This window comes from Sphaeramia orbicularis, chromosome 21 (genome assembly GCF_902148855.1).
Source record: "Sphaeramia orbicularis chromosome 21, fSphaOr1.1, whole genome shotgun sequence".
Lineage (NCBI taxonomy): Eukaryota > Metazoa > Chordata > Actinopteri > Kurtiformes > Apogonidae > Sphaeramia > Sphaeramia orbicularis.
Window position 1 is genome coordinate 30071789 of NC_043977.1, and position 11057 is coordinate 30082845.

Genomic DNA, 11057 nt, shown 5'->3' on the forward strand with positions numbered 1-11057 from the left:
CTGACTGTACTGTTCAGTGTGGTTTTATCTGAAAACTGGTGGCAACAAAATATTAGAAACAGAGCATCAATCACTTCATTCCCTACAATCCAGTGAACTTCTACCCACCAAAATGTACATATACTGCATCAGTTAAATGATTAGAGGCATCAGGTGATAATGCAGTATTAGGTGCAATGTAATGAAGGGTTTAAGGCATTTCTATTGCTTTCAAATACTGCTGTGTCCATAGGAAACATTATATATATATTTTTTAAATTTCTCTAAAAATCCCACTTTTATAGCGCCTCACACAGCACAGTAACTGTCACTATGTGACAATAAGGGATCATACCTCTTTGAACATGCATTTAGTGTACTGTCATAAGGGTAAATAATTAAAATAAAAATAAATGGTTTCTGCAAATCGTCTTCTATGTTCTTCACATACTTATATTTGCGCGTCAACTTTTGAATTAAGCTTGTTGTATTATTGCAACCATTGACCACTTCAGTGGCGCTCCCTCATTGGCTAAAGCCAACCACGTGACAGTGACATTAAACAGGAAGCGACAAGGCACGCCGCACATTTGTTTACAGCTCTGGGTTGTCCGTCTTCGGCTCACCGGCACAGCTTTACAGGACATCTCTCATCACATATCGACAAAATGTGTTAAATAACCCGCGTGTTGTATCGCTATAAGCTACCACTGTGTATCTAAAATGACTTTTCGGTTTAGTAATGGGAGTATGACTGGCTAACACGACATGCTAAATTCACGATTAATTAGCTTGCTGGACACCAAGGTGACGCTGTGTTTCATTTTACATGTTCGTGTAATAATTACTGACACCTCAAATACATGTAATGTCTGTAACAATGATCATCATCGTGTTTGTCTGCAGGGAGGATTACTGGCGCTTTCTGTGAGTTAACATTAACAATAGCTAGTTAGCCAACGGACAACGAAGCTAACATGGGAATCACACAATACACGGTAACCTCTGACAGGCGATAAGGTATAAACTCACACAGCTGCAGCATTTAGACACATAGAAGTCCGTATAACGTGGTTTGGATAGCAACGTAAACATCTGAAATGGTGTGACCTTGTCTGCCTATATGCATATTCCTCCCTTCAGGGACTCAATAGATGATGATACAGAAAAACCAAAGACCCGGTGCAACATGGCCTTGTCTGAAGTTTATTGGGATCGCCAAATACCGCTGCCAAAACTTGCACCAGTCCAGGCAAAGGTCACTGTCGCCCTGGTGGCACTCCTATGCTTTATCAACAGTTATGACGGGGAGTTTGTGTTCGACGATTCTGAGGCAATTGTCAACAACAAGGTAGTGTTTTCTTTTTTTTTTTCTCCTGTTCATTTCAAGCTCTAATGGTTGCAAAGGAATAAATGCCTCACTCACAAAAATGAGTATCTCTTAACATTGCTTCTTCTCCATACCACCCTGCACAGGTGGTGACTTCTGGCATAACTAATTATTTATTTTGTGTTCTTGTTTCAGGATTTGAAACCAACAACACCCCTGAGCAACATTTGGAGGAATGACTTCTGGGGAAGCAACTTAAGTAGCAATTCTAGTCACAAATCATACCGACCACTCACTGTTCTTACATTTAGGTAATAAGTCCTATCTACTGTAAATGCACACCTCAATCTTACACTGTGACATTGAGAAATACTTCTTTATGATTGCTTGCCAGTTTGATAAACTTTTGTTATTACAGTAGTCATTGTGCATGCTGTATTTTTGACTGAAGGTAGCATTAATACATCCCTAAGGCATCACAGATACAAAAAAATAACGTGTGAACTCAGCATCTGTGCTTTAACCTATGGTGGCAGCGTGTGTACAAAGACAAATGTATAAGTTACATCATCTAAACAAAAAAGAAAAAGTGAAGCAGTAAGGTCAGAGATTTAGATGTCCTGAGTGCAGTGAAAAATTCTCTTACCCCTACTTATGTCCTTTTTAATGCTTTATCACATAGAAGTACACTTGGTAAATCTTGCCAACCCTGGCCACACAGCCATAATGACTCTCTTTGAACTTGTCTGGATGCAACATTAGCCCCTCGTACACACTTAGCTGTACTTTCAAGCACTCCTCTAACAACTAGGCTTTAAACATAATGAATCTCTCTTCCTGATACAGGTTGAACTACCTCTTGGCGGGTGGCTTGCACCCTGTTGGCTTCCACATGCTGAATATCATCCTCCATGCTGTCATATCTGCCCTTATGATTGACGTGTTCGCTATACTGATTGGTGGACTGTCCTATGATGAAAAGGGTAGCATACTAAATCATGCTCCCAAGACCTCTCTTCTGGCTGCCCTCTTCTTTGCCGCACATCCGGTGCACACAGAAAGTGTAAGTACTGTTCAAGATCAACATGGGTACAATGAGACACTGATTCATATTTTACACTTTTTTTTGTTGTATGATTCTAAAAGTTACAGTTATATGTTAGAGCAGGTAACACAACAGCTATTATCTTACTGATTATAACAATATATGCAAGTTTGAAATGACACATAAACATTTTACCCAATCGTGAAACTTACATCACCATGTCTAAAAGGAGAGAACTTCAAATTTTTTGCGAATGCATGTTGGATTGTGTGAATCCAAACTGTTTTTCTGTACAAGTACACATTAGAAAACAGCATGTTTTCTCTCTATAACGATGCATTAATTATATCAAACTTGCTAACACTTGCTTTTCTGCTTTGAACTTGAGTTGGTTTGGGAGCAGTTACTTTTGTGAGCCCCTGAGACATTGTGCATATACAGTATTGGGGCAATAAAAAAACTTGAGTTTTCTTAACAACACGGATTCCCTGCAACAAAAACATCATGGCATCTTGACATACCAGACCAGAGGTTTTAATACTAAACATGCAGTGGTTCCATGCTAAGAACAAAAGCCCTGTCTCAGCTGGGAGTACAGGGCTAAGGTGTGTAAGGTAGCATGGCCTGACTATTAGCTGTGTTGGGATACTTATTGACCTGCCAGACTATGTGTGTTTGCTGTAAAGCCTGGCTGGAAGGCAGCAATTCCCCCTCTCCATTCTCTTTAATCATGCAGGGCAAATACTGGGTGAAACCTAGGGGGTGGGAGGCAGGCAGACTGTTGGCTTAGGCCTGCTGTATGTATCAAAGCAGGCAACCCCAGGATGCCAACCATACTGTACCCACACACTGTATAGAACACACACACACACACACACACTCACAGGCCAGCCTGATAATGAGAGATTCTTCTTAACTCTGTTAATAAGCCTCCAGTAATAACTGGATATACCATACAAAACAGAATTTGATATTGGAGATGTGTTAATTAATGAACGGATGCATGTATTAATGCTGTTAATTAATTCATGCTTTATTACTTACTTTTCCTGCTTTATCTAACACATCATTCATTCTCTTGATCTGCTCCCCCTCCAAATAAGGTTGCTGGTATAGTGGGTCGAGCAGACCTTTTGTGTGCCCTGTTCTTCCAGCTCTCTTTTCTCACCTACTGCAAAGCTTTCAACAGAGGTAGGTGTCAAAGTAATACTCTTGTACTCTCTGTGTACACTTAATGCTGGACTGTCCATATGTGCTGATGAATAAGGTTTCGGGATCAAACATCTTGGAGCTGCTTGTTGTTCAGTGTATGTGCTTTAACACCTACATTTAAAGCGTTGTCTGTCTAACTGCTTAACTTTGTGTTTGCAGGGAGTGACAGAGATGACAGGTTTTCTGTCCAGTGGGTTGTGGTCAGCCTCTTGCTGTGTGCTGCAGCAATGCTTTGTAAAGAACAAGGCATCACAGTCTTGGTATGAACATCAGTGAAACATGATCTCAATCCACAAGCTATTTTGTAACACTGCTGATGATTTTACCACACTGTTAGAAATGAGGAAAAAACACTTTTCTGATGGTCCATAAATACTTGTGTGTTCAAGGCTTTGTAAAGACATGCCCGTTTATTGACCTCTTCTTATTTTCATGAATTTTTTACATGTAACGTATTTTAATAGTAAAGATCCATTTTGTTGCTGACCTATATAAATTTTGAATGCCATTTCACGTTCCTTCTCTATGTATTTTTCTTCAGGGTGTGAATGCAGCCTTTGATGTCCTCTTGATCTGTAATGTTAATGTGTATGAACTTAGCCAGAGGCTACTCCTTAGGAAGAATTCTTTCGATGTGAGTTGCAGTTTATATTCCCTCCCCCTCTTTTCTGTCATAAATTATGCACTCCCTTGTATGATTAATGTCGCATCACATTCATTGTCTATGTAAAGCAGTGTGAATTTTGCTACCCTGTACCCTTCTCATGAATCTGTACTTGCAAGTAACTAACCAGCATGAACCTTTATTTGTCAGTGACAAGTGGTAATATTTTTTGACAGGTAAGTGAGATGTTACGAACAGGACTGCCTACACGATTGGCTCTCATGGGTCTTGGAGGACTCTCAATGCTCTATGCACGCTGGAGGATCATGGGAACAGGACCACCAGCCTTCACTGAAGTAGACAACCCTGCCTCTTTTGCTGAAAATATATTTCTTAGAGTGAGTAAGATTTGTTTGTACCTTTGATCAGACACTATAATGATAATATCAGATCATTCTTGTTGCATATGTCAACATAAGTTCTTTATTTGTATTCACTAATCCTGCTTTGTTCCTTTAGTAGATTAAGACTCTAATATTGTTTTTGCTTGTATAAATCTTTGTCATTTTCAAACACAGTGATTGACTTGATTGTGCATCTGAAACGGTTTTCTTCTGTCCACTTTCTCTTTCTTTCATTCTGCACCCCTCCTATTTCTCTTTGATTGGCAGATAGTGAACTATAATTACTACTACTCTCTGAATGCCTGGCTGCTGCTGTGTCCCTGGTGGCTGTGTTTTGATTGGTCCATGGGCTGTGTGCCTCTCATTAAGTCAGCCACTGATTGGAGGATGGTGTGGCTGCTGCTGCTCTGGTGCGTTCTGATAGGCTTGATAAACCAAGCCTTATGTTCACAGGACAGCCAGAGGAGGAGGTAAGTGAGCAAAGCCATCTTAACACTTGCTGCAGATCAGATGAAGTACATGTTGGCCTCCCCAGACTTACACTTGATTATGAAAATTGTTGAAATCATGTCCACTGCAGTGTGACCAGAGCTCTAAGTCTCCATTGGTGCTAGAAAAGTTTTTAAAATTCTCTGTTGGTTTAGAGACAGACTGTGTGTGGTTCACAGGAAATGCTTCTTTGGTTTAGGCAGTTTCTGATTTTTGATCAAGCCTATGTTGGCCTGAGTCTTTTTTCTGTGCAGTGAGGAGTCATGTTAGTGTACGTAATGCTTCTTCTCTCCTTGCCAGGACACTCACATTGGGTCTGGTGCTGTTGGTCGTCCCCTTTCTGCCGGCCTGTAACGTCTTTTTCAGAGTGGGCTTCGTCATTGCAGAGAGAGTGCTTTACCTGTCTTCAGCGGGTTACTGCCTACTGCTAGCCTACTCACTGGGACTATGCTGCTGTCGCTGGACCAAATACAGGGTAGGGTCTTAGTCAGATCTCAGTTCTACAAACACTATCAGTAGTCGCTTTTCCATTGACCCTCAAACTGCGTGAATATAACTTGGGTATAAAAAATTTAACTTGTGGAAAAATGACAATTTTCGCCAAAACTCTCATTTTACGATTAAAAGTTTTTGCGCTGGCAAGAGGTGGTTTTTTGGGCATAGCGCAGATGGTATGTCACGCCAAACTACAATGGAAAGACCTTTTTCTGCAACTAGAGTCACGTGAATAGAAAAAATTTTAAAAAAAGATGTTGACAGACGTTACAACAAGCGAAGAAGAAGAGTTTTAAATGAAACATGGCATGGTATGTGTGGACACACCAGGAAACTAAATCATTTTTAAATTTAATACAGGATAGAAGGGTAATATATAATAACAATGAATATACAGTATCTAAATCAACACGATAGTTATGTTCGTCGGCATGTTTATGTAATGATTTCTCGTGTCATCTCGCAATAATAAAAAAACAAATCATCGCATTTGTGATTTAATGGAAAAACCGACATTACGCACTTCTGTTTTTTCGTGATTTTGTAAATATTGGTAACGTTTTGCGCATATGTCCAATGGAAAATTGACTACTGAATTAAAAGGTACCTATTGTGAATTTTCATTGCTAGGTATTTCAAAAGATTATGTATAACACTTGTGGTTCTGTCTGGTAACCTATGTTATAGCCTGATGTGAAGTATGCTCCTGTACTCACTGCTCCGTCAGTGACAGGATGCCTCCTTCACGGGCTGTTTCAGCACCGGTGGTGACACAGAAACATCATATTATCTGATTACCCGGGCTGGTCACTGACCCCGTGCAGCAGACACAAGTCTAAGATGACACATTATCGGCGAGTGCTGGGTCACGTCCCTAGGACAGTAGTGGAGTGCAAAGCTTACGGCTGCACAAACAACAAGCACGAACACATGCTTTCTACTCAATCTCGCTCACTGACTGCTTCTTGTTTACTCGCACTCAGTCATTTGGAATCAATGATGGTACGTCACCTCTGGGCGGCAGTAGCTGCTCCCCATAGATTCTGCCCTATGCATAATTCACGTAATGAAAAGTTCCACTGTGGTGCATTTATGGTGGGTTTTTTATTTACTTTTTTTTTTTTCACTCTGTTGCTTTTAAGTATTACACAAAGCACAGTTAATGTGGTAAGCATGACCAGTACGTGTACACTTTAAGTATTTATGTAACCATCAGGTCTTGTCCTCATCTGAAAATGACTTTATTCAACCACCTATTTACACTCCTTTGAATAACTCTGTGATGCTGAGTAATAACAGGTCTAAAAGAGGACAAGTGAATCTGCTGTAATCATAGCAGGCGGTTTCTGCGTGTTATCCAGATGCAGTTACAGTCAATAACACAGTGCATTTTTGAGCTTAAGTTTAATAATTTCTTGCAGTACCTGATTGTAAAATTTTGTTTTTTTTCTTCCATGTTCTAGAAGCTGCTCTGTGCGTCTGTGTTGGCGCTGTTGTGTGTTTATATAGCTCGCTGTGCTCTCCGCAGTCACCAATGGCGGTCAGAGCAAAGCCTCTTTACGAGTGCCCTGCCTGTCTGCCCACTCAATGCCAAGGTATAGTTTGTATTTTGTGTGCATTTGTCTGCCTGCTTGTCTCTGCAGTTGTGTCAATAATATATTTGATTAAGCATAGAGATAAATACAAACAGTTAAATCATCCACATATTTGAAGAACCCCCAACAAAGAAGGAATGGATTGGAATTGTTAAAGAAATATACAACATGGAAAAACTAACTTTCTCCTTGAACCTTAATTTGGACAAATTTACTAATTATTGGCTAAAATGGACAACTATCGTAGAAAACAAGACACCCCAATAGGACAACACCTTATTATTCCCCTGAAAAATACACATGTATCTCAACATCTGTGTGTTTCACTATCAACATGTTTAAGTATGCACTCCAGGAAAATGTGCACAAATGTCTATGAAATGGTGGATGCAATCATGTCAGTAGGTGTATGTGTATCTTGGTGGATGTATGTCCTCAAATACGTGTAATAACAAAATGTATGAACCTTCTTAATGAATACACAGTGATGTCACATAGGAACCATTTCGCACACGTGGACATGATCCGATGCAACACGAGAATATATCTGAATGATCTGACATGGATTGAAACAGGACAATACCTAAGCTAACTCAACCCTCTTATCATGATGGAATAATATTGTGACTCATTGACCCACTTTGATACCGTTGTACTGTAAGTTTTGATACTGCCCTATCTGTGCTTGTTGACGCTCTTCTTGTCTTTGCATTTTCATTTTATTGTCTGTTTGTTAAAAAATGTAAAATCTGTCAAAAATAAAGTATTAAAAAAAGTCATGCACATATTTACATCAATAACTCATTCTGTGATCAATTTCTTTAGGTCCATTACAATGTAGGAAAGAACCTGGCTGACAGAGGAAACGCTACAGCTGCTGTCGGATATTACAGGGAAGCAGTGAGGTAGGTCTTGTTGTTACAAGCATTAGCAGTCCAGTCAGACACTAACAGATGGGTTGAAGCAGACCTTACATGTCAGTGTTACCTACAGTTTTCTGCTGTTTTTAGGCTACATCCTACCTACGTCCATGCCATGAACAACCTGGGGAATATCCTAAAGGAAAGGAATGAACTGACCGAAGCAGAGCAGCTACTGTCTAAAGCCGTCTCCATTCAGTACGTCATCAACACTCAAGAGATAAAATACTCATTACAGAAACATTTAATTTCACAGATTCTGCCACTGGATATTGTAAAAAAACAACCACTACTAATACATTTATACTTGTTTAATGCCTCCAGGCCTGATTTTGCTGCAGCTTGGATGAATCTTGGCATAGTTCAGAACAGCCTGCAGAAGTTTGAGGAAGCAGAGAAGAGCTACTGGAATGCAATCCGCTTCCGAAAAAAATATCCTGACTGCTACTATAACCTGGGACGTTTGGTGAGACTGCAGGCCTTCGGGTTTTGTTTAGCAGATGCTTTACTTTAGAAACAAATGAAGGAGTTCTTGACTTTTCTCTATCTTTATAATAGTATGCTGACCAAAACAGACATGTGGATGCCCTGAATGCATGGAGGAATGCAACTGTCCTTAAACCTGACCACAGCCTGGCCTGGAACAACATGGTCATTCTGCTGGACAACACTGGTACCAACCAAGACACACAGACAAATACACTCTCAAACATCACAAAAAAAAACAAGTGTTCATGAAATAAATACTTTATGTGATAATTATGAGGAATATTAATAATGGAAACTATTTGGGGAAAAAAATGTGAATTTGTTATGTCAAAGAACTCTCTGTTCTGGGTGCATTTTGTTCCAGCATTAACAGCCAAGAAACACAGCGTTGTTATTTTGAAAAGGCAGGAAATCTAAATGGCCAACAAGATTAGACCGGAAGAGCAGGAATCAGCAATGCTTGAAATTTATGTATTAAAGCTTTGTGTTCTGAGTTTTGAAGGCACTCTTCCCTGCCGTGTGGAGAATGCTCTGATTTCCAAATGCTCGAGCCGTTTTGTCAGAAGCTGCTCCCGTGGGGGCGGAGTCTCCCAGGAGGGCACTGGAATTGTCCAATCCGGGCCCAGTATGTTTTTGATCAAACGTGGGCAAGCACAGCCAGAACAGCGCCCCCTCAGAGTCCCCCCACCGCATTTGTTCCCCAAATCTGACAGAAATAATTCTACCCCTCTCCCCAGCTCCCCACCAAACAAAAAAGAGAGAAAAGAAGAACAATGGGTGTCATTTTCAAATGGCAAGGAATTGGGAACATTCTTGTCTCTTTGGTGTTGAGCCCCCCTTTTTGTTTTGATCATTACAGAAAACAAAAGGCAGAATCAGTGTCGATTCAGACACACACACACACACAGTCACGTCGGCAAGCTGTGTTTGAAGGGCACAGGCCATGACTCAGGACACCACTGTCATTGTCTCTCTGTCTGACTGACTGACTGTCTGTCTCTCTTTCTTTCTCTCCCTCTGTTTCACCATCTCTGGCCAGACATCAGACGGGTCTGTGACAGAGATCAATAACCCAGTGGGCCTTGTGTTCAACCTTAATTAGGAGACTAAACCGCTCCTCCATGTGTGTAGAGGGAAAAACTCTGCTTTAGACACTGCTGACAAATAAAGCAGAAAGTCAGATTCTCTGTATACCAGCTGTTATTACAGCACAGGATTTGCGTTGTTCCTTGGAGACAACATATGTTTAATATCTTATAATTACGATATGTTAACATTGTCGGTAGAGTTTTTGTTTTCAGCCTTGTAAGCTAGAAGACTTTAAAGATAAATGTGAGGTTGGTTTCTGCTGGTGGTGCACATTTCATTAAAAATGAAATTCTTTCTTGTCTGTTTTGAGGTAACTTGGGTCAAGCAGAGATGATCGGCCGAGAGGCTCTTAGAATCATCCCCAATGACCACACAATCATGTTCTCACTGGCCAATGTCTTGGGGAAATTACAAAAATATAAGGTCAGTCAAAACTATATGTTTTCAGATGATTTAATATCCATATTTTATGTGAGGGCTTAATATTTCTTAATTATTTTAACACATTTCTGCATGTGTTTGCTTTTGGCAGGAGTCGGAGGGCTTCTTCCTTCATGCCCTTAGGATCAACCCTAATTCTGCTAGTTGCCATGGCAATTTAGGTGAGTCTAAGTTTGTAGACACCTTTTGGTTGTACATCCTTTTTTTTCATTTGTGTCTGCAGTATAAGCTCTTTAATGCTAAAAGACTAGTTGAGCGTTTGTGCAGAAACCATATTTGCCACCAACCTCTTTTATATATAATACAAACTAATGAATGGAATTGTAATGGATCCTGCTGCTTCACAGTTTAAAAAAAACTATATTTTTTGTCTCAGCTGTGTTGTATCATCGCTGGGGAAAGTTGGAGCTGGCAAAGAAACATTATGAGCTCTCTCTAAAGTTGGACCCTGAGGCTCCTGGGACCAGAGACAACTATAACATGCTGCGACGTAAACTGGACCAGCTTAAAAGGCAAACACCCTAATGGTGTCTGCTGGGAACCCTACCTTACATAAAACACACTTCTCCATTGCTCCACTTGATGTTGTTTTATGTAACTAATTCTGGCTTTGCACCATTTTAAAATAAAGACTGTGATCTCTCTGTATCAGGCTGAAGCTGAGTTTTTTGAAAGGTAAATAAAAAAACAATGAGGAAAACAAATTGGAGAAGACATGTTAGAAAGTTGTAATTTTGTAGCAAAATTTTAGGTTTTTTCATATGAGGTTTTGTCATGTATCTGGGGCCATATTTCATTTCCTTCATCTGAAATCTGTCTGCGGCAGGTGTGCCGGGTGCCTGTGCTGGTTACACGGTCATCTACACTGCTGTTTTGTTGCCCCATTTAAAGGCCATGTGGATCTGATCCATGCTGAACCCCATCCTCTTTTCATCTCTGACCCTGTGTTGTGTCAGCTGGACAAA

At 40.3% G+C, this 11057-nt stretch overlaps 1 protein-coding gene across 1 annotated transcript; it reads left to right on the top strand.

Annotated features, from left to right (window-relative positions):
• The first annotated feature begins 548 nt into the window (after positions 1–548).
• tmtc4 (transmembrane O-mannosyltransferase targeting cadherins 4) lies at positions 549–10740 on the top strand. The gene is made up of 19 exons (XM_030125274.1): positions 549–786; positions 886–999; positions 1123–1330; positions 1505–1620; positions 2156–2372; positions 3458–3545; positions 3726–3826; positions 4108–4200; positions 4407–4568; positions 4842–5044; positions 5364–5538; positions 7022–7153; positions 7979–8058; positions 8164–8271; positions 8398–8539; positions 8632–8746; positions 9962–10074; positions 10184–10253; positions 10469–10740. The coding sequence occupies exons 3-19, from the start codon at positions 1169–1171 to the stop codon at positions 10615–10617; spliced, it is 2226 nt and encodes a 741-aa protein (XP_029981134.1). The 5' UTR covers positions 549–786; positions 886–999; positions 1123–1168; the 3' UTR covers positions 10618–10740.
• Positions 10741–11057: the final 317 nt, after the last annotated feature.